General features: G+C 40.7%; 3 protein-coding genes across 3 annotated transcripts; all 3 read left to right on the top strand.

Annotated features, from left to right (window-relative positions):
• Positions 1–1,017: 1,017 nt before the first annotated feature.
• LOC120716893 (polymeric immunoglobulin receptor-like) lies at positions 1,018–6,239 on the top strand. The gene is made up of 8 exons (XM_040004590.1): positions 1,018–2,070; positions 2,260–2,586; positions 2,768–3,088; positions 3,210–3,506; positions 5,064–5,135; positions 5,402–5,503; positions 5,592–5,668; positions 5,891–6,239. The coding sequence occupies exons 1-8, from the start codon at positions 2,034–2,036 to the stop codon at positions 6,053–6,055; spliced, it is 1,398 nt and encodes a 465-aa protein (XP_039860524.1). The 5' UTR covers positions 1,018–2,033; the 3' UTR covers positions 6,056–6,239.
• A 2,091-nt stretch (positions 6,240–8,330) lies between these two features.
• Positions 8,331–11,128, top strand: LOC120716895 (CMRF35-like molecule 5). The gene is made up of 4 exons (XM_040004593.1): positions 8,331–8,978; positions 9,185–9,511; positions 9,814–10,135; positions 10,240–11,128. The coding sequence occupies exons 1-3, from the start codon at positions 8,858–8,860 to the stop codon at positions 10,056–10,058; spliced, it is 693 nt and encodes a 230-aa protein (XP_039860527.1). The 5' UTR covers positions 8,331–8,857; the 3' UTR covers positions 10,059–10,135; positions 10,240–11,128.
• Positions 10,102–13,292, top strand: LOC120716896 (complement C3-like). The gene is made up of 5 exons (XM_040004594.1): positions 10,102–10,128; positions 11,993–12,085; positions 12,175–12,258; positions 12,685–12,829; positions 13,025–13,292. Exons 2-5 carry the CDS (start codon positions 12,004–12,006, stop codon positions 13,164–13,166), a joined length of 453 nt encoding a protein of 150 aa, XP_039860528.1. The 5' UTR covers positions 10,102–10,128; positions 11,993–12,003; the 3' UTR covers positions 13,167–13,292.
• The last annotated feature ends 11,146 nt before the right edge of the window (positions 13,293–24,438 follow it).

The raw sequence follows: 24,438 nt of genomic DNA, 5'->3' as shown, positions 1-24,438 counted from the left end.
GCGCTGAGTCAATGCTGGTTCCTCAGACACAGGGTGGTTAAACACAGAAGTTCATGTAATGTTTTGACAGCAAAGCCTAGCAATACTTCTTTCACCACTAGATGGCATATATCAACAATTTTATAAATTTTAAAATTCTTTTATGAGAAGGGCCACCCAAGAATGCTCCATCCCTGCTGTTCTGACAGTCTGTCTTTGCATTTGGCTTTAACATTTGCATGACATAAAATACCTCTACTGTGAGTGGGCGTTAAGGTGTCTGGGAAGGGATCTCAAAACTGGATGGCAGACAGTTGGTGTCGTAAACCACCGCCTCTGTTCAAAGATGGTCGCTCACAGTGGACATAAATTGCTTCTTTTACTCCTCTTTCAAACCATCTGTCTTCTCTGTCCAAAATGTGAACACTGGCATCCTCAAAAGAGTGACCTTTGTCCTTTAGATGCAGATGGACCGCCAAGTCTTGTCCCGTGGAGGTGGCTCTTCTATGTTGTGCCATATGTTTATGAAGTGGCTGTTTGGTCTCTTCAATGTAGAGGTCTGGGCCTTCCTCGCTATATTATACAGCATACACCACATTATTAAGTTTGTGTTTAGGAGTTTTGTCTTTGGGCTGAACCAGTTTCTGTCTGAGTGTGTTGCTGGGTCTGAAGTAAACTGGGATGTCGTGCTTGGAGAAGACTCTCGTGAGTTTTTCTGATACACAGGCCACATAGGGGATGACAATGTTGTTGTGTTTGTCTTTCTTATCCTCCCTAGATGGTGTCGGATCTTCTTTCCTGTGCATCTTTGCTGACTTGATGAAAGCCAATTAGCATAACCGCATGTTTTGAGAGCTTCCTTTACATGTGTGTGTTCCTTCTCTTTCTCTTCAGGCTTTCCAAGCTCCTTAGACTGTTGTTTATAATACAACAACAGTATAATCTTACATGTCAGTAGACAGAGCTGGCTGTCATCCCAGAAGTTAAAGTCTAAGTGTCGAAGCAAACTGTCGCACTGTCATGTTTTGGCAAAAAGCAGACCCAAAGAGCAGATTCAAATAATGTCTGGCAGGTTTAAAGTGTTTCTGTTTGACTTGTTTGTGGTTTGAAGGCAGTTTGTGGTAGAATTCACCATCATTACAAACTGGCATATGGGAACTCTGTTAGAGAGGAGACAAAGGATTAATTGGAGTTCATGACGAAGACAGTGATTAATAGTCTTACTTTTGTTAGGAGTGAGAGGAGCCTCGGAGGTAGTTATTGCACATGTAAGTCCTTCCTATGAGAGATTACAGAAAGCTGGTGTTAGAGCTGGTAAGTAGAACTGAAGGTTTCCACAGGCAACAGGTTTCCAGATATTCAAGGGTTCTGTGATGGTGTGGAGCAGGTAACTAGGAGAAGTAAGACAAGACTGGGTTAGAACAAGCAGGTACTTGCAAGTAACAGGTAACAGAGATGGCCTAATAGTCACCACATACTAACAACAATCTAGAAGAGAACTGTTGCAACTTCCAGCTTGATATACTCCACGACTAGGCAAGTGTAGGAAGGATTGTTTCATTTGAGAAACTCCACCCAGGAGCGGAGCAGCAGAGAGAAGCCAGCCCAGAAACTCCACCTGAGTTTTAAAGGCAAGGAGAAGTTAACATAAGAACATATTTCCAGCCAGCTGCCCTACAACACTCTCAAACCAAATGGAAAAAATGGCACTGCAGCACATCCACGAATTTTGGAGTGTCCTCAACCATACATAATGTATGTATGTGTGTGCGTCTCTTGTTTACTTAAGAGCTGTGAGAACTAGTATGTTTGTGCACTATGAAATTATTTTAATATTTGTCAATCATTTGACAATAAAACAAAAAGAAGCAAAAGGTTGCATATGTACTGTATGTGCAATACAAATGATCTAAATGTAAGAGTTTAAAAATGTTGTCTAAATGCAGAAGTTAAAGGCTTCAACACTGCCATGACATGCAGGAACTCAAACTGATGTGGTCATACTTTTTAGTACATTTCCGTTTAGGTTTCTATTTTTACGGAGCAAAGCAGAGATGTGGAGCTTTCAAAACCTGCTGTTCACCATCTGTGGTAAGTTGTTTAGATGAGTAAATAAATAAACAGACCAAAGGTAGATTTAGATTAAATATAAACATCTGTTTTTGCAGTAACGGGCAGAATACCACACCTTGTCCATCGTGTATACAGCACTAACATTGCTACTGTGAATGCTAACATAACAAATTAAACAGTGAAATATGTGTAATACTTTCTTTGCAGTTGCTCTGAGGTGTTTGATCAATGCAGTCGGGGTGATCCATGTGACTGGATACCTGGAGAGTGAGGTTAATGTCTCCTGCTCCTATGGCCAGGGTTACGAGTCTTATGAGAAGTATCTGTGTAAGAACAACTGTGGCGACAGTGATGTTCTTATTACAACTTCAAAACCAGTGATAAACAAATACAGGATCCATGATGACAAAACAGCACGAATCTTCACAACAACCATCTCTGATCTTCATTCTGAGGATGCTGGGAAATACTGGTGTGGAGTGACCAGAACTGGAAAAGATATCTACACTGAAGTCAAGCTTAAATTAGTAAAAGGTAAATAAAGTCTTCTCCAAACAGCAACACACACAGTCACACACACACAAACATACACTTTATAATTGGTTCAGCTGTATTCGTTTTTTTCTTAAGATCTCAATCAGCAAGCTAAATATAAATGATCATATCTGTTCTGTGGCTTTAACACATTTACTGATGCCGTCTGCATTTTCAACAGACAGCTGCTGTGACACTGTGACCAAAGTTCAAAGTTATGAGGGATACTCTGAGTTTGTCAGTTGTCCGTATGAGTCTCAGTACCAGAACAGTCTAAAGTACATCTGCAGAGGAAATCGGCCCTCCACATGTCTGCAGCAGGCACTGATCACCTCTGACACCAAACAAAATGGGCGATTCAGACTTGATGATGAAAAAATGTCAGGAAAATTTACAGTGAACATTAGCAGTTTAACCAAAAATGATTCAGGGTCATACCTCTGTGGTGTCCAAAGAAACTCTGACCTGTATGTTTTCTCTGCTGTTGAGCTGGAAGTCAAAGGTGAGAGGTCATTATAATAGCTCATTACACCAATCAAAAGAAAACAGCTTCTTCTAAAAAATGTCTTTAAGAAAGTTTAATATTTTTTGAAACACAAATAGTTTTTCTTTCCATTTGACAGAGTGGTGCTGTGTCAAGTCAACTAAAATAAATGGTACTGTAGGACATCCACTAACTTTGCAGTGTCCTTATCCTCTACAACATCGGGATAACAGGAAGTTCCTCTGTAAGGGAGAGCAGCTCAACAGCTGCAAAGACATAACCAGTCAAAGCAGGTTTAAACTTGAAGGTAATGGTTCTTCCAGCTCTTTCTCTGTGGTGATCACAAAGTTGGAAGAAGCAGATGCTGGGACATACTGGTGTGGGTCAGACTCAGAGAGGAGGCCTGGAAACTACACCAAGATTCAGCTGTCAATTGGTGAGATGAATGTGTCTTGTGTACATGAAAATAAAATGGTTAGAGCTGTAAGTTACACCCTTTTCTCAGCCTATCGCATCAATGTTTCATGTCATCGTGTCATCTGCAGTGTGATGACTGAGTACACAGATGTAAAAGTAGGACTGTTGAAAACCACATTTACCACTGCATACTTACATTTTTGGTGGCTTCAATATAGACACAGCCTCTTCCAGCCTCGCAGAGCTAATAGATGTTAAAGGAAATAATCATACGATGAACTAATTATTATTATTATTCTAACAAAATATTATTTTTTCTCATGAAATATTACTATTTGCATATGTGCATATGTATATATATATATATATATATATATATATACATATATATGAGAAAGACAGGCACTGCAACAGCTGACATGACCAGTCAAAGCAGATTCACACTACAAGATAATGTTTCTTCCTGCTCTTTCTCTGTGATGTTCTGTGATGTTCACAAATAGTCACTAATGAACACATTTAGATGAAAATAAAAATAAATAGTTGTAAGTTATGTCCTTTTTTCAGTCCACATAGACTGTGGATGGTGGTTTAGTTATTTGTGGCGAAGCAGTACAGAAAACTGCATACCCAATTTTTCACACGAAGCACTGAAGAAAGCAGAACTAAAGGGTTGTGCAGTGTTGCTGACTTATAGGTCTTCCAACCTCCCAAAAGTCATATTTAGCCATAATACTGAAATACCATTTGAAGTTTTTGATCTTTATTTGTAAATTATCTAATCCTATCTGCTGAAACAAGACTTCTGTACAGCCACTTTAGTGCAATTTCTGATTGTGTACTTTGTGCTGTGAGCTAAATGCTAATGCTGAATATTAAAAGAAATTTTTAGAGTGCATACAATGCAGAAGAAAAAGAAAAAATAAATATTTCTAATCTGTGTATATAATTAGCTATTTTTTCAATGAAAGTGAAACTTTTAAAAAATTTGTCTCATAAGACAAATATTAGATTTACATATGAACAAGTAAACATGTTAAAATGAGAAAAATCAAAATAGAACCACTTTTTATATGTAAAACAGATTACGAGACATACACTGTAATTTTGATAAGACTTCAATTTAAATTAAAAATTTAAATCATTGTCAGTGTCACCATATGTTTCTTGAATAAGCCATAGATGGTGAATATTCCACATGACTCATGGCATTCAGTGGACACTGACACTGAGGGGCACCTCAATGACAACTACATATACATTTAATTTTGTGTAATATACTAGGATATTTCTAATTAGTGCTATTTAGAATAGAATAGAATAGAATAGAATAGAATACAATAGACTAGCCCTTGTCATTGTACATGTGTAGCGATCTTTTTGCATTTATTAGAGCTATTTTGTTATATTTTGTAACTTTGTATTATTTTGTTTAATATAGTTGCAGTTAAAGTTCTTACTGTCTTGAGACAATTGTGACCACATAATTTCCTCTAATATTAATACAATATTGTGATTCTGCTTCTTGTATTAAAATAAAGTCGCTAATGGCAGTAAGAGTATTGTTCTCCAACAGTCTTTCTCCAGCACACCAGCACTGTACCTTCCACAGTCGAAATGCCTGGAAAAACTTCAACACAAATTACCGGTAAACCTGTTAAAGATGTCTTTCAGTATGAACTGCTGTTGATTAATATGTACCTACTCCAAAAGTAATGTTTAATTTTTGGAATGGAGTGAATGTAAGTCATTCAAAATGATCCTGAGAGTCAAAAACAGCTGTAGGTGAGCACACCAGAAATAAAATAATTATGATAAAATGTAAAAATATTGATGAAAAGAAAATATGAGCCCACAGTTCTGCATTTATGTACTTGAAAGTGTAATGTTTCTGTTTTGTTTCCTGCTTTTCAGATGCAGGACACTATGTGGGTTACACTGTTCCTCCCCTGCTGCTGCTACTGATATGCGTCTTTGCAGTTATAGTTTATAAGTGCAAACATCAGAAAGCAAAAGGTACATTTTGGATTCACTGGCATTCAAAAATGTACTCAAATGTGCATCTGTAAAGAGCATAACCATGTTTTACGCTTTGTGTTTTCAGAAGATGAAACTGTCATGAACAGAAATACACAGAACGAAGGCGCTTTAGAGGAAGTGATGCCTGTGGCAGAAAATAAAGTAAGAAAACTAAAGTTCAAAGACTTAATAGTGTGCTGTAGCTATAACAAGCCTTATTATACCAAACTGGGCAACACAACTAACTGTACATATTATTTATTAATACAATTTGCACTTTTCTCTTACATTTTACTGTTTTTAATTTTTACTTTCTTTATTTTTATCACTGTTATTCCAAACAACGTCCATAACATCATCATGTGTTGTTCATTGTTTGAATAGATTTATGAAAGTCAAGACGTTGTGATATACTCAAATAAGGAGACGTCCGAACTGCAGAGTGCCGGTAATGACTGTGAAGATTTAGGTGAAGATGAACCAGACTTAGAGAATGTCACAACTGAAGAAATCTACTGTAATGGAAATTTCCATAATGCTAAAACATAAACATTGTGTGCATTTGAGGTCAGTCTTTGGCTCTCACCTGTATGGAGATCATCCTGTTTAAGTTGTCTTTAACATTAACAGTTACACAGCTAATCTTTTCTGAAACTGTGGGAAACCTCAAATGCAAATGACTAACATCAATGTAACGTAAATTAATCTGCAAATTAAAATAAAATTTTAGTCATTCTTGTCTGTTTTTGCCCCATTTAAACATAAACAGTCACAAGTCAAGTTATTTCTATGATACGTTTATATTTGTTGCAATTAAACATTTCTGACAAAGGCAGTTAATTGATATGATTTTACAGATAAAAGGAAATACAGTGTTTATTCTAATTCCATACATTGGATGGAACCATCCGATGTATGTAACAGTGTAGCAGTTGTCACCCATGACGTACTTACATCGATATAAATAAATAAGCATATCTATGAAAATATTTCAACAGTGGAACTTTAGTGTAATCACAGTACTGTCATGCAAATCTTGGATTTATAATTAGTTTTAGTCTTTTTTATATTATTGGTTTAAATTTTTGCACTTTTATAGAGTAATGCTGTGCGCCTGTGCCTTTAACTTTGTTGTTAACTCTGTACTATTTGTATTCTTTATCCTGCGGCTGTAATATAATAATTGTCCTTGTTAAATCAATCAAGGGTATTAACGTTAAAAGCCCTGCTTATGCGAAGGCTGTGCAAACTTCTTTCACCACTTGGTGGCATATGTCAGCTACTTTTTGGGGAAAATGTATCTGAATATCAGGAACAGGACCACACCTCCACACATGCTCCATCCGAGTCTCTGTCTATAAATGACCCCTTCCCAGCACTACAAGCTGTTTATTCTTTTTTAATTCATTCACTTATCATTAGTACATGGGGATCTGCCCGGCCTGAGTCACCACTGCAGCCTCAACTCTGCTCAAGCCATCTGCTACTAAAAATGAGGGTCTGGTCCCTGCTAGTGAAACAAATGTTAAAATGCCTTTGAAGGAAGGGCCAGAGGTGGCATAAGTACAGACATTCTGCACTTAAGTAGAAATACAGGTACTAGTCTTTAGAATACTCCAGTAAAGGTTGAAGCACTGATTCAACTTCTTTACTCGAGTATAAGTGAAAAGTACAGGCTCCAAAATGTACTCAAAGTAAAAAAAGTAAAACGTTGTTCTTTAGAGGATGTTTCTACCAACTATGTTTGTACAAACCTTGATGAACTTTGTGCTATATTAAAATAATAAAGACAGTAAAATGTTATTACATGAATAAAATTCAAAGTTTTAAGGGAATTTGGGGTAAAGGAAGTGAAACTGTAAATGTTCCATTGGTGACCCTTCCAGTAAATCTGCCCAGCATTAAGGCAATGAACCTTTAACTAAGGCTGACAAACAAGAAATGGTGAGAGAGAAAACTGAGAAACAACAATAACAACAGTGAGAAGGAGCCACCCTACTTGTGACCAGCCAAAAATTGCACAGTCAGAACGATGGTTCCTCCATTCACTTCTTTAATTTTTTAGCAAAGATGTTTACCAGACTTAAGTTATTGACTTTGTTCTAACACCTGTTTTTGAGGCCGCAACGCTACGTTCTGTAGAGTCAAGGTGGAAAACTGGGGAGCAGGGAAAGAGAAAACTGGCAAAGCAGCGTGCCACCGGCAGTCTGTCCAGGTTCTGCCACAAGCCATCAAAATAAATGCCCCATGTTCATACAGGGTTAAGTGGTGTAACAGGGAACTCTAGTTCTTGTCCGGTCAAAGTTTTTTCCCCGCGTCAGGAGGACGGGATGGCTCGTCAGATGATTTGACTTTTCATAAAACTGAGAAGAAGAGTTTGGTAGCTGAAAAGTGATGCGTCTTTTGAATGTCACAATTGTTGGTATTTTTATTATCATGATCAATATTGTAGTTTTATTTATTGATTAGTGTTATGTATTCAGTTTGGTACATTTTGAAAGTGTTAAGGTTTATATGGCAGCATGGACAAAGCAACTCTCGGGGCCAGCTAGGACACAAGTGGCACGGGACCTGCTAGCACGGTCTCTCGCGGCTGGGACACGTAGGCTCAGGTGGTGTTGCATCCTCACGCCCAGGTGCTGACGCGGCACTGGAGGTGGTGGTGAACCCATGCAGGGATGTTAACTGGTGATAGTCACAGTTTAACATGGGCAGCTTCCTCCTGCTTCCTAGAACAAAACATTGTCACATTATTTTGTGCAAAATAAGCAAACTTGTCATTGTAGAGCACGTGGAGCTGATCAGTGATCAAGAGAAATGCAGAAAAAGGAGTTTCACATTTGCAGTTTATGCAGATACATAGGTGTCAATAACATCTGATAGCAATGCGAAATATGCTGATACAAAAAATTGTTAATAAAGTTTATTTTTAAAGAAGGCCTGTACCACAATTCAGGATTATGGCTCATACAGGTAACTTTGGTGTTACATGGGTTTTGTATTGCCATGGTAACTAATGCTCAAAGCCTCTTAAGCAAATCCTGTATAGTATTCAAATCTGGGCCAATTTTAATGCAATGAAAAATTTGTGAATATTGATCCATCATTGTCCTGCTTTCTCATATTAGATTGTAGTGCATCTATGTGACAGGATAACAAAACCCTGCGTTAAATTTAACAACTGAATTAAAAATACATTTTCAGATTAAACCTCAGACATGATGCACACACTCAGTTAATCAGAGAAAAGCCTTTTCTTCCTTACCGGCTTAACAATTTTCACATAAAAAAAGAGTAAAGAGTATAAAAGAACGTGACCTAAATGCAGAAGTTAAAGGTTTTGGCACTGCCATGACATTCAGGAAATCAAACTGTGGGTGTGACATTTTCAGAATATTTCTTGTCAGGTTTCTATTTCTACAAAGCAAAGCAAAGATGAGGATCCTTCAAAACCTGCTATTCACCATCTGCAGTAAGTCGTTTAAATGAGTAGATAGTAAACAGATGAAGACCAAACGCAGATGTAGATTAATCTGTAAATATGTTTCGGTAGTGCAGAGCAGAACACAATGCCTTCTGTTGATCTCAGCCCTTTGTTTATGCAGCAGTAACAATGCTATTATAAATGTTGATGTGACAAAATAAACAATATTTTTTTATACTGTCTTTTTTTTACAGTCGCTCTGAGATGTGTGACCAGTGCAGTAGGGGTGATCCATGTGACTGGATATGTGGGGAGAGAGGTTAACGTTTCCTGCTCCTATGATGAGGGTTACGAGTCTTATGAGAAGTATCTGTGTAAGAACGACTGTGGTGACAGTGATGTTCTTGTTACAACATCGGAATCAAGGAAAAATAAATACAGGATCCATGATGACAAAACAGCACGAATCTTCACAACAACCATCTCTGATCTTCATTCCACGGATGCTGGGAAATACTGGTGTGGGGTGACCAGAAATGGAAAAGATATCTACACTGAAGTCGAGCTGAAGTTAACGCAAGGTGAATAAAATAATTCTTCTCAAAATGTAGTTATTTGAATTCAAGTCAAAATCATATATAAGAGACATTTGTGACTGTAAAGGGTAAAAGGTGACAACAGATAAAAACGTAACTGGCAAAAGATTATTTATTTTTTCTGTTGTAAATATGACCTGATAATACTGATGCGATAGATGGTTCAGTTTGGTTGATTTTTTCTTAACATCCCATACAGAAAATCTTGTTGCAGCAACCTAAATATAATCATCATATCTGTTCTGTGGCTGTAACACATTTTCTGATGCCGTCTGCATTTTCAACAGACAGCTGCTGTGACACTGTGACCAAAATTGAAAGTTATGAGGGATTCTCTGAGTCCATCGTTTGTCCATACGAGTCTCGGTACCAGAACAACCCGAAGTACATCTGCAGAGGAAATCGCCCCTCCACATGTCGTCAACAGGCACTGATCACCTCTGACAACAAACAAAATGGACGATTCAGAATTGACGATGACAAACTGTTAGGAACATTCACAGTAAACATTAGCAGTTTGACTCATAAATGATTCAGGGTCATACCTCTGTGGTGTCCAAAGAAACTCTGACCTGGATGTTTTCTCTGCTGTTGAGCTGAAGGTCAAAGGTGAGAGGTTATAATAATATTTAATTAAATCAGCTGAAAGGAAACACTTTCCTCTAAAAGGCTCTTTAATAAATTTGAATATTTTTCTCTTTCACTCTCCACAGAGTGGTGCTGTGTCAAGTCAATTAAAATAAAAGGTACTGTAGGACAGCCTCTATCTTTGCAGTGCCCTTATCCTCCACAACATCAGGACAAAGGGAAGTTCCTCTGCAAGGGAGAGCAGCTCAACAGCTGCAAAGACATAACCAATCAAAGCCGGTTCCAACTTGAAGGTAATGGTTCTTTCAGCTCTTTCTTTGTGGTGATCACAAAGCTGGAAGAAGCAGATGCTGGGACATACTGGTGTGGGTCAGACTCAGAGAGGAGGCCTGGAAACTACGCCAAGATTCAGCTTTCAGTTGGTGAGATGAAAACATTTAAATGAAAATAAAATTAACAGAATTACATCTTTTTTTCAGTCCACATTAACTGTTTAAACATAGTCTGTGCATGCTGGTTCAATTGTTTGTGGTGTGAATTATTAGAAAACTGCCAACTAAACTGGAGGACTTTGATCAGATTTGGAGGCCACTCATTGAGTACCTGGAAACTATGAACAAATGAGAGCTAGTCTGTGGACTTCACCATTGGTTAAAATAAGCTGATAGCACTCTGGGATAAGGGAAGGGTGTGGGGAGGAAGGTTTTTTTCTTCTTTACTTTTTGTTTTGTTTTTTCTGTTCGTTCGTTCGTTCGTTCGTTTGTTTTGACCACCCTTTTTGTTACTTTCCACTCTCTTGGTTGTGTGTTTTGTTTTTGTTGTTCTGGTTTGTTTTGGGGTTTTTTGTTTGCTTGTTTGCTTTCCCCCTTTCTTGGTGACAAAACTGTAAAAAGGAAGCAACGTCAGCCTATGGGGCGATTTGTAATTGTTATTCGTGCTTCACAATAAAAATATTTAAAGAGAATTTAAAAAAACAAACAAAACAAAAAAACACCCTGCCCAAAGCTGTAGTAGTGCTTGGCTTCAGTAGAGACAACAGACTTCCAAGACAGGTATATAAGCAATAGTATTTAAATAAACAAGCCTAATGTGACAGTAAAAAAGCAATGTGGAAAAACAACCACGGTTACTGCTAGATAAAAAAAAAAAAAAACATTATGCTAAAAATGATTACAAATAAAAAAAAAGGATCCACGTCTCATGTCTTACATTATGGAAAAGAACACGGGGGGTTAAATTTGTGGAAAAGTGTTAAGGAGGAACAAAAATAAAAACTTGAACAGATCTAGACGGTTGATGATGGGCGATGGCTACGGAAACTGAAACTCTTAACACACAACAACTGAAATAAGATGATGTATAAAATAAACAGGATAGTCTGGACTAATGTCCAGACCCCAACCCATTTGAAATGCTGTAGCAAGAATATGATAGACTCACACATGGGCAAACTTAAAATTCTTGAAACAAAGTGAGACACTGATTTTAGAGAAAACAATTACTTATTACTGCTAAAGGTGATTCTGCGAGCTTTTGAATCATTGGGTATACTTTCACACTGCAGTATTCTGGCCTGTGAAAGCACATTTGTTTTTCATAACTAGCTAGGGTGCTATTAGTAACTTTAGATGTATGCACAAATCTACAATTATAAAATCTGAAAGACGCCTATTTTGGCAAATGTGATTTAAAATTTGTTTTGCAGTAAATAATCAAAGGTTTATGTTAGAGACTGTAGTCACAACACTCAGAGCAGGAATTAAATGCTTACTGATATATTTGTTGTGTAGTTGACCTTCATATACCTGCAGTCACCTATCAACACACATGTATACATCAGCTTTGCATTTTTACCCTGTCCCTATTGTGTACTTACAGAGAACTGCAGTATGCAGAAGAAGGAAAAAATCCCCAATGATGACCGCCAAGCTAAGATTTGTGAAAGTACAGAGACCAGCAAAGTAGACTTTGGTAAACAAACATAAATGGGTTACATTTAGTTTTATTTAATAGGATATAGTAAAGCAAAAAGCTAAAAACTATACTTTGGCTGCCCACAGCTTACAAAGTACTGGTTGAAGAGATTGTAGAAGAGTTATCCACAGACAGTCACAAAGTCAAAGTGCTGGACCCCATCAAAGAAGGCAAGTACCTACGTCCTTTAAACGTCTATTTTAAGAGAAATTACTAGTTGTTGTTTTTTGTGGCATTAAGATAGCAGTGATGGTTATTTTCTATTATAGCCACAAAAAAATAGGCAATTTGAAGGACAAATCGAGCATTTTATAAAACTGCTGCATGCTTTTGTACTAAGCGGTACATTTAGTGGTTGACACCATTTGCTATCAGTAAGCCAGATTAGCTTGTCTTGCTGATACCCATTTTCTCATTTAACATTTAATACTCAGCACAAGCATATTGCCAAAACACTTATATTACAATAAGACACTGTTATGACGATACAACTAGGAATATATATGAACACAGCAGCACTGTGTTTAACTATAACTTGAGCAACACATTCAGTCATTCATAAATCACTGCTCTCAACTGTCATATCTTAATTACAGGGAGTCTTGATGTTGGTCCACTGAATAAACAGCGCATATTTCTCAGTTATCAACACTGCAGAGAAGCTTTAAGTCTGGAACAAGGAAAAACCTACCTTCTCATGGGCTCAGATAAAGATATTCACAGAGATGACAAAAAAGATACGTAAGTATATTGTTTGTCTGGCTGTGCTTGTGTGTGGTGTATATTTAAACTAATCTCAGAGTTCTATTCATTAATCATACCTTCAGTGAATAAATGTAATTTTCTTGAACTGTGTATATTAATCACAGTTGTTTTATTCTGTATTTTGCTGAATGGTCACACAAACACTATTTTTCTTTCAATTGTTCTTTTCAGATTCGAGTACGTAATTGGTGAGAGAACCTGGGTTGAGTATTGGCCTACAGCAGAAGAGTGTCAGACTGACAAATACCGGGATACCTGCTTGGGCTTGGAGGAGATGGTCAATCAGTACTCACTCTTTAGCTGCATCGGCTAGTAAAACAAAACAAAAAAAATCTAATTTTGTTATTCTGCTGTTTTTACAATTTTCTGTAAAACTGAAACCAATATAACATAAGGGTTTCACCATTTCACTGCAGTGATTAAAATGTATTCAAATGGGGTACTGGCTCTTAGTGTCTTTTGTTAAGTTTATGGTGGTTGAAAAATTTCTCGCATTTCTAATACATTTGAAATGTAACAAGCACAACGAAGAATAAAACTTTTGAAATAATAATAGTAATTTTAAATGCTGCGTAAGTAATTGTAAATTGTGTATCACTTTTTAACACCTTATATTTTAGAAATAGAAATAATTACACTGTAGTTACAGTTAAAGAGTGAATAAGTAATTTTAAGTAGTACCTAAATTCTGAATATTTTTAACAAAAAGGGGACACAAATTATGCTGGATGTAATTTTGTAATTTTAGGCTGTAAGCATAATTCTTTTGGTAATTTTGTGGAAAAACAAACAGTATTTATCCATATTACATTTTAAGAACACTGTATTTAGGGTGGCTGTAACTCAGGATGTTGAGCAGGACATCCACTAAGTGGAGGTTTGTTGGTTGTCTCCAATGCATCCATCAGAGTATGAATATGTGTGGATGTTTAATAGAATGGGTGTGAATGACTGAATGAGTCATGTTGTTTGAACCACTTGCAGTATTCAGATTCATTTTCAGTAAATTTACTTTTTGGGGCCATATTAGTGGTCGATACCCCACTGTGATAAGGCAAGCAGAAATTATAGCCACAAACAAAAACATCATATGCCCTCTACAAAGTGTGCAGTGGTGGTCCTAGCCTGTTTGGCGCCCTGGGCGAACACTCCCTCTGGCGCCCCCCCCCCCTCAACACACACACACATAAAACATATTAAGGATTGGCCATTAACATTAAAATGTTGTTTTATGAAACATACACACACACATATATGAAGAGAGAGAGTATGCATAGTATGCGAACAGCTACCAAACAGCCATCATAATTCGTCATACAATGAGAACAGGAAAAATCAACAATTGACAATGACTAATTAATATTAAAATCTGTAACATAATGTATTGTTTTGAGTTTAGTCTATTACTGTTACTATTGTTACCATTTCTTCTAGGAGCAGTTGTAGCCCACATAATTTCCTTAGGGATTAATAAAGTGCCATATGGAAAAGAGATATATATATAAAAAGTTTGTATCTGTCTTGTGTGAAACTTGTATGAAAAGCATACAAGAGTGAAAACAGATATAAGATCCCTTGAAAAATTATATAATGAAACTTGTATGTTTTGGATACTTACTAAAACAATATATGAAAGTAATGAGAAAGTGGCCACTTTCATGAGTAAATCATAGTTTATCAAGTTTTTACTATTTTTTTTTCCATATGGGGTATTCTGATTCTGATAGTTTCAGGCTACATAACCTGCCATTATCCAATCCAACACATCTGCTTACCTGCATCTTGTGCTCGTTTCTCCATTCATTTTCTCTTTTTTCTAAACTGAGCACCTGATGGCTTTGAACTTTTCTTGTCCATCTTCCATTGGTTTAAATTTTGCACTCCAGTATGAACACACATCCCCCAACATGGGGATCACCACAACATGACCTAATAGACCTACACCTTAGTTCACAGATTTACTTTGTCTAGGGTGTATTTCAAATCAAGAATCCATAATGGGCTTGGATTTATAACATTATGAATGAAATGTGCTCTATTTGGAAACAGCAGGGCCCCTCCCCTTTCGACGGGTTGTGTGTCAGACTTTAAATCATCAAACTGTAAACTGTAAATTATAAATTTTAAATTGTTATTGATCCCTTTACCCCTAGTTCTAAAGTGTATATTTATTTTCTTACTCTTCTTATATTTATTGTTTGTTTACTTGCACTGCTGTAAGTGGAGCCTCGTCGTCTCGTCTCTCTATATACTGGACTGTATGTAGCAGAGATGACAATAAAGTTTACTCTGACTTCAGCAGCAAGCAAGCGCAGCGAGGGCTCTCGCGCTCACTTTTCGCGTATAGAATTTTGAAAAAGCTTGGGTGCAAATCACAAGTCTGTATCATAATGTCTGGTGTTTTAGTGTTTGTTGAACAATTTTACACTGTTAAAATTAATTATTATGAGTCTGACTACACTGTTAAAATGACACTAGTAGGGGTGCAACGATACTCGTATCCATATTGAACCGTTCGATACAGTGCTTTCGGTTCGGTACGCATATGTATCGAACAATACAACATTTTTAATTTATTTTATCAACTTTCCTTCTGACGATGCTGTCTGTGTTGAGCGCTCAGTGGATCTGCGCTCGACAGTGCAGCCTAGGCGGAGTAGTCGAACGCAGATTCACTGAGCGCAGGGCAAGCTAGCGAGACAGAAGTTAAGCTCTCCTTGCAACATGGCAAATTGAACCTCCCCCACCCTCATTCAGATCTGGCGTTTGGAATTATTTTGGTTTTCATGTGACGTATGACCCTGAAGGTAAGCGCGTCATGGACTAAAGTAAAACAGTATGTTGGATGTGCCACGCAATGCTCAATTACATGGGTGGGAGCTAGTGTGTTAGCGCAGTTAGCTCGTTAACGTGTTGGCCGTCTAGCCCCATACACGGGGTGATCCGCGGTAGCTCGTTAACGGAGATTTGCCGTGTTGTGGCGTTAACGTCATTTCAACGAGATTTACGCTGAAAGCACTAGTGGGAACACAACGAATATGACTGCACATTTACGCCGACATCATCCTAGTGCAAAGACAAGTGGAAGCAGACAAAAACAACAAGCACGCATGCTACAAACTTTACCCGAGTCATTTAGACAGCCGTTAGCACATTATTCTCCTTATGGGGACCTGATATGTTTAATATGCTGCTGAGAATATAGCCCAGAAGAAGCGTATAGTATAGCTTTTATTTTGGAAAGAGCCATTTCTCTGTAATAAACTCTCTTTTCCACAGATGAGTGATTCCTCAATCAGATACAGGGCTCGCAAAATCGCTAGCCCGACGTCCCGGGGCTTCTTCAGGGGCTAGCTTCTTCAGCTCAGAATGGAATCGTCTGGAGTTTTCTTATTAATTAACAATAAACTTAGTGTATATGTACTCCTAAATTTGATGAAAGTGATAATAAATAGACAGATCTCTCTCTCTTTATTCTGACATTTAACTAATTCAAAATATATTTCAATATTTATCTAAAACAAAAGTTTACTCTAAATTGATGTTGTACAGTAAAAATGTTTTATGTTTTCTCCCTAAAGTGTATGTAAATATCTGGTTACAAATGTGAATATCCTGCTGTGTACTGAAATCCCTCTTGTTTTGCATAGAAAAATACTGAACAACATACAAAGCATAATATATAAAATAACATTTACCTGAGTATTTTTTTTTTTTGAAAGAACCCTCTAATGTCCAGTCTTATATTTCAGTACATAACTGAAACCGATTTAGTCGGGGAGGGTAAGAACTGAAAATATGAAATAAACACACGTAAGCTAAGACTCTCAAAAAAATAGCATTTGTTCGGCTTTTCATTTCGCCATTTGTTGATTCACTTGAAGAGCAAGTAACGTAATATTGGTCAAGTGATCAGTTTGATATCAGTCTTTCGTGATGCACCGTCATATTTACATTATTTGTACGGTACGAATGATTTGCTTTGGTACCTGGTCAAACTTAAGCTCTCCTTAGTATGGCTGGCTCCGTTTCTCCAACAGCGCACTCACAAGCAGCAGCTGCCCCGCCCTCTTGCTCAGTCGCTTAGTGCCTGAGCTCGGATCATACCAATATCAGGGGGGATTCACGCACAGTCGTAAATTCCCACAGTGTGCACTATGTGCTTCGACTATTGTGTGTACTTTTTGTTTTATACAGTTGTCAGCCAGGCATCTCACTATGAAAAAATTACACTCCAAAAGACCCCGGGCTTCTGACAAAACAACCCGGGCTTAAGCCCAGTAAGCCACCCCCACGCTCCGCCCCTGGTCCCGGGGCTAGCGATTTTTCCAGTCGGGCTACCAAAAGCTATCTCTGCCCTGCCCGTCGGCCTATCGTAGGAAGGAAAAATATATGTCAATGCTTTTGCATTCTTTCAGAAATGTAGCTGGGTAATTATGTCATTGGCATCGGTGAGCCACTGTCAATATGTGACATATTGAAATCGCGTTTGAATTTGCGCTTGTTTTTTGCTTTCACTTTGCAATTGCGCGAACTGTGTATAGAGAGCGACAGCACTGATTGGTGAGTGATGATAATTTGCGCACCAATTCCTCTGACATCGTCTTATCAATCGTTAGCTTACTATGCAAACATGACAAGTGAAATCCCCCGCAGCTTAAACATGTGAGAGGTTGATCGCGCAGAGAATCGCTGAGCGTTATGTGAGTGCGTGTGTAAAAGCAGCAGGATATATATTTCAGTTCTGCTGAGCCAAATAAGACAGGTCAGGGTGAAGAAGTGACAGCCAAAGAAAAGCTTACCACAAAACGGAAAAGTTATGACAAATCAGACTATAAGGCAAAAAGAAAGTGCAGCTTTATGGTTTCATGGACAAAAGAATTTCTGTGGCTGCAATATGACAAGCTAAATAACCAGGGCTGCACACAAGTGGTCCGCAGGTGCGCATTCGCTGTCAAAATAAAAAACGCGCACAAGATAAGAAGTTGCAACGCGTGTTTGCGTACATAAGATTTTCAGGAGGAGGACAGACATTTGTTTAGAACTCTTAAAGATGTTGAAGAAGCAAGCTCCTTTAAGCAATTACTGTGATGTTCCTCCACCTCCAAAGAAATGTCAGAAGGAGTCCGAACCACAAAAGAAGCGTATTCTCGGAAAAGTAGTTGCAGGAGGTGAGCTGGCTTCAAAAAAATGATGAACGCACAGAGATGTGGTGCAGAATGTGCCGTGAAAATTTAATAAATGACAAATTAAAAAGGCATGAACATTTTTTTTGTATCAAAAAAATATCGAACCGTGACACCAAAGTACCGAACCGAACCGTGAATTTTCTGTATCGTTGCACCCCTAGACACTAGCACTGTTTTACGTTCCCATCATAATTCTCAGTGCTTTAAGTTTAATATTCTGCATGTAAACTACAAATCCTTATTGTTATAAACTGAATGATTTTAAAGCATAGAATAAACTCATATGATGACTGTCTCAAATGTCCAGTTTTAACTGTATTCTGAAACCAAGTTAAAATGTTCGCTACTAGCAATTTTCTGTGGTGGATAGGATACATAATGATTAATGAATATTTATCCAGTTTTGTCCAGTTTATTTGTATAAAGCAAGTCAAGGTACAACAGTCTTTCAAATGCTGGTAAATTACCACACACTAATTTTGCACAGAGGTGAATTACAACACACACAGCAAATATTGCCCAGAACAAGGATGAAATGTTTTGTTTATCCAGTGCAAGGACATTTTACAAACAAACTGGAAAGAACTAAACAAAGTATAGCAGTTGTTTTTGTGTGTAAATATATGTAATTTTTTATATATAGTTTTGACATATATATTTTTTATATGATGTCACATATGTAAATATAGTGACTTCATTTAAAAACAAATGTGATTGTGAAGCCCTTAGGACCTATAAATGCGGTACTGGACACATAAAATTGAATTGAATTGAAAAGAAACCAAGTAGATGTTGAATTTATAATAATTTGCTTTGTGGTATGTTTTCTCTACAATTTTGACACTTTTTAGTTATTTCTATAACTGATTCAATTCTGATTCACAGGGTTTCGTTTCGATTTGATTCAATTCAATTTAATTTTGACTCAGACAATCAGAAATATTGTACTTATTTATCAGTACATATCAGTATTTTTATATCTATGATTAAAAACATATCTGACATTTGTGAGACTTCATCAGAGCTGTACGCATCACAACAGATGCCTTTGTGTCAAAGTAACTGAGAAGAAAATACAGAACACGAAGGAGACTTTCCTGGCCTGGCTTTTTAGCATGTAGCCCCTTTAAAAATACATCGAAAAAACTTGGGTGCAAATCACAAGTCTGTATCATAATGTCTGGTGTTTTAGTGTTTGTTGGTTTGTTTTTATTTTGTTTTATTTGGCGAGTTGGTTATTAGATACTGCTGCAGCCAGCCAGAGAATCCCCCGCCGCCCCGCCCTCTCCTCCCTGTGCCGCAAGCAGCAGGCGCACCTCGCAAACGGAGGGGGCCCTTACTCCCACCAAATGGGCGATAGAAAACCGATCGGTGCCTATGCCATTCCCGATATGCGCTGGCATGACGTCGGGGCAGCATGAGTACGAGCATTTTTTTTTATTTTTATTTTTTGCCGATGCCTGTGATGCCGCCCCCCACCACGACGCCGCCCCGGGCAACCGCCCGTGTCGTCCGTATCAAAAACCGCTACTGAGTGTGTGGATGAGCTAGTGAAAGAAATCAATCAGCTGTGTTATTGTGTCTTGTGATAGAACATACATCCTCTTTATTGCACAAGGGTGTAACCATCAGTATTCTTGTGTCTATTGCCAGCAGTTTCATTTTGTACAAATCCAGCCAATTCTTCCTTATTCCTAACGCAACACCACTCTGTGCTACACGAGAAATTTCCTCGTGATTAATATTATTACTTGATTCTGTGCTTTGCTGCTGCTAAATTCCATCCATCCATCCATCTTCATCCGCTTATCCGAGGTCGGGTCGCGGGGGTAGCAGCCTAAGCAAAGAGGTCCAGACCTCCCTCTCCCCAGCCACCTCCTCCAGCTTGTCCGGGGGAATACCAAGGCGTTCCCAGGCCAGCCGAGAGATATAATCTCTCCAGCGTGTCCTGGGTCTGCCCCGGGGCCTCCTCCCGGTGGGACATGCCTGGAACACCTCGCCCAGGAGGCGCCCAGGGGGCATCCTTGCCAGATGCCCGAACCACCTCAGCTGGCTCCTTTCGATGTGGAGCAGCAGCTGCTCTACTCTGAGCCCCTCCCGGATGGCCGAACTTCTCACCCTATCTCTAAGGGAGAGGCCAGCCACCCTTCGGAGGAAGCTCATTTCCGCCGCTTGTATCCGCGATCTCGTTCTTTCGGTCACTACCCACAGCTCGTGGCCATAGGTGAGGGTAGGGACGTAGATCGACCGGTAAATTGAGAGCTTCGCTTTTACACTCAGCTCCCTCTTCACCACGACTGACCGGTGCAGCGTCCGCATTACTGCAGCCGCAGCCCCAATCCGTCTGTCAATCTCCGGCTCCCTTCTCCCATCACTCGCGAACAAGACCCCGAGATACTTGAACTCCTCCACTTGGGGCAGGAACTCATCCCCGACCCGGAGTGGGCACTCCACCCTTTTCCGGCTGAGAACCATGGCCTCAGATTTGGAGGTGCTGATCCTCATTCCCGCTGCGTCACACTCGGCTGCGAACCGCTCCAGTGCGAGCTGGAGGCCCTCACCCGATGAAGCCAACAGAACCACATCATCCGCAAAAATCAGAGATGAGATTCTGAGGCCACCAAAGCGAAAGCCCTCCGCCACTTGGCTGCGCCTAGAAATCCTGTCCATAAAAATTATGAACAGAACCGGAGACAAAGGGCAGCCCTGGCGGAGCCCATCACCCACCGGGAACAAGTCCGACTTATTGCCGGCAATGCGAACCAAGCTCTTGCAACGGTTGTATAGGGATTGAATGGCCCGTAGCAATGGGCCAGACACCCCATACTCCCGCAACACCTCCCACAGGACACCCCGAGGGACACGGTCGAATGCCTTCTCCAGGTCCACAAAACACATGTAGACTGGTTGGGCAAACTCCCATGCACCCTCAAGTATCCTGGAGAGGATAAAGAGCTGGTCCAGTGTTCCGCGACCAGGACGAAATTGTTCCTCCTGTATCCGAGGTTCGACTAGCGGACGAACTCTCCTCTCCAGCACCCTGGCATAGACTTTCCCAGGGAGGCTGAGGAGTGTGATCCCCCTGTAGTTGGAACACACCCTCCGGTCCCCCTTCTTAAAGATGGGGACCACCACCCCGGTCTGCCAGTCCACAGGCACTGCCCCTGATCTCCACGCAACATTGCAGAGACGTGTCAACCAAGACAGCCCTACAACGTCCAGCGCCTTCAGGAACTCGGGGCGGACCTCATCAACACCAGGGGCTCTGCCACCAAGGAGTTGTTTAACTGCCTCAGTGACCTCGCCCCCGGAAATTGGCGGGTCATACCCCTCGTCCCCAGACTCTGCTTCCTCCTCGGAAGACGTGTCAGTGGGATTAAGGAGGTCCTCGAAGTATTCCTTCCACCGCCCGACAATTTTCTCAGTCGACGTCAACAGCGCTCCGCCAGCACTATACACAGCGCAGGTAGAGCACCGCTTTCCCCTCCTGAGACGCCTGACGGTTTGCCAGAATCTCTTCGAGGCAGTCCGAAAGTCTTTTTCCATGGCCTCTCCGAACTCCTCCCACACCCGAGTTTTTGCTTCAGCCACTGCCCGAGCCGCATTCCGCTTGGCCTGTCGATACCTGTCGGCTGCCTCCGGAGTCCCACAGGCTAACCAAGCCCGATAGGCCTCCTTCTTCAGCCTGGTGGCTCCCTTCACCTCTGGTGTCCACCATTTGGTTCGGGGATTACCACCACGGCAGGCACCAACCACCTTGCGGCCGCAGCTCAATGCAGCAGCTTCGGCAATGGAGGCGCTGAACATGGTCCATTCGGACTCGATGTCCCCAGTCTCCCTCGGAATGCTGTTGAAGCTCTGCCGGAGGTGTGCGTTGAAGATCTCGCGGACTGGGGCCTCTGCTAGACGTTCCCAGCACACCCTCACTACGCGTTTAGGTGCACCAGGTCTGTCCAGCGTCCTCCCCCGCCACCTGATCCAACTCACCACCAGGTGGTGATCAGTTGACAGCTCAGCCCCTCTCTTTACCCGAGTGTCCAGAACATATGGTCGCAGGTCTGGTGATACGATTACAAAATCGATCATCGACCTACGGCCTAGAGCATCCTGGTGCCACGTGCACTTATGAACACTCTTATGTTCGAACAGGGTGTTCGTTATGGCCAAACTGTGATTAGCACAGAAGTCCAATAACAAAGCACCGCTCGGGTTCAGATCAGGGAGGCCGTTCCTCCCAATCACGCCCCTCCAGGTCTCGCTGTCGTTACCCACGTGAGCATTGAAGTCTCCTAGCAGGACAACAGAGTCTCCAGGTGGAGCACCTTCCAGCACCCCCCCCCCAGGGACTCTAAGAAGGCTGGGTACTCCGAACTGCCACCCGGCGCATAAGCGCAGATGACAGTCAGGACCCGTTCCCCGACCCTAAGGCGCAGGGAGCAAACCCTCTCGTCCACCGGGAAAAACCCCAACGTACCGGCAGCAAGCCGAGGGGATATAAGAATACCCACCCCAGCCCGCCGCCTCTCACCAGGGGCAACTCCAGACTGAGACAGAGTCCAGCCCCTCTCCAGGAGACTGGTTCCAGAGCCCAGACAATGCGTAGAGGTGAGCCCAACTATATCTAGCCGGTACCTCTCAACCTCACGCACCAACTCAGGCTCCTTCCCCACCAGAGAGGTGACATTCCATGTCCCTATTGCCAGTCTTGGTAGCCGGGGGTCGGTCCGCCAGGGCCTCTGCTCCTGGCCGCCACCCGGCTCACAATGCACCCGACCCCTATGGCGCCTCCTGCGGGTGGTGGGCCTGCGGGAGGATGGGCCCATGTCTCCTCTTCGGGCTGTGCCCGGCCGGGCCCCATGGACTAAGGCCCGGCCACCAGACGCTCGCCCTCGGGCACCCTCCCCGGGTCTGGCTCCAGGGCGGGGCCCCGGTAACCCTATCCCGGGCAGGGTAAACTGTTCCCTCGATATTCTCTTCATGGGGGTCTTCTGAATCGCTCTTTGTCTGGTCCCTCACCCAGGACCAGTTTGTCATGGGAGACCCTACCAGGGGGCAAAAGCCCCCAGACAACATAGCCCCTGGGATCCCTGGGACACACAAACCCCTCCACCATGATAAGGTAGCGATTCAAGGAGGAATCTGCTGCTAAATTGCTTTAATAAAATTTCATGGAATTGAAGTCTAAATTGTTGATTTTGTTGAATAGTAGTTACAGTAGTTCACTCCTTTTTTATGCTTTTTTATTCCTTTTCAATCTTTGCACTCTTAGAAAAAAAAACCTTATGATTTATAATTTATTAATTAAAACAATAATTAATAATTGTAAAACAAAAAATAAGTTTTTGTTTGTATACAGGGAATTAAAGATTTAGTGCCAGTGATTACAATCTCCAGAGGGATATAGACTTTAAAAAATTGCAAGTTTTTTCCAGTACTGTCTTCCACAGTAAAACAAAGCCAAGAGCGGACTGGGACCTAAAATTCTCCTCATTGAGTCTATAGTAGGGGCGGCACGGTGGTTAGCGCTGTTGCCTCACAGCAAGAAGGTCCTGAGTTCAATTCCACCATCAGGCCGGGATCTTTCTGTGTGGAGTTTGCATGTTCTCCCCGTGTTTGCGTGGGTTCTCTCCGGGTACTCCGACTTCCTCCCACCGTCCAAAGACATGCAGCTTGTGGGGATAGGTTAATTGGATAATCCAAATTGCCACTAGGTGTGAATGGTTGTCTGTCCCTATGTGCTAGCCCTGCGACAGACTGGCGACCTGTCCAGGGTGTACCCCGCCTTTCGCCCTATGACAGCTGGGATAGGCTCCAGCGACCCTGAAAAGGATAAGCGGAAGCGAATGGATGGATGGATGGAGTCTATAGTAAGCAGAGGTGGGACCAAGTCATTGTTTTGTAAGTCTCAAGTCTTTATCCTCAAGTCACAAGTCAAGTCTCAAGTAATGTCAGGCAAGTCAGAGTCGAGTCTCAAGTCACTGGTGTAAAAGTCCGAGTAAAGTCACAAGTCTGAAATTTTGAATTTCAAGTCCTTTCGAGTCTTTAAAAAAAAACGAAAAAATAATGTTGCAGTTATGCTAAATGTAAATATTAGACCATGTAATTTTTAAAACTGTGTTTTTCTCAACACATGACAAAATAGTGAACTTAGAAAATACACACAAATTGTGAAATTGCACCTCTACAAAATGCAGCTCAATTAAACTTAGCTCCTAGAATAATTTTCACCGACGGTTCTGAGATAAGCCGCATGTTATTCTTGGATGCGGTTGCAGGACCGGCTTTAAAATCGCATGACAAAAATATCATATACATTAAAAAAAACTGCATCACCAACGTGGCCTGGACAACATTTGCTAGTTAGATGAAGTCAGCTATCTCATCGTAGCATATTTA

Source organism: Simochromis diagramma, unplaced genomic scaffold (assembly GCF_900408965.1).
Source record: "Simochromis diagramma unplaced genomic scaffold, fSimDia1.1 OVJJ01000487.1, whole genome shotgun sequence".
In the NCBI taxonomy this organism is placed as follows: Eukaryota; Metazoa; Chordata; class Actinopteri; order Cichliformes; family Cichlidae; genus Simochromis; species Simochromis diagramma.
Note: the sequence above shows the minus strand (reverse complement) of the source record. Positions and strands in the feature narration are given on the sequence as shown.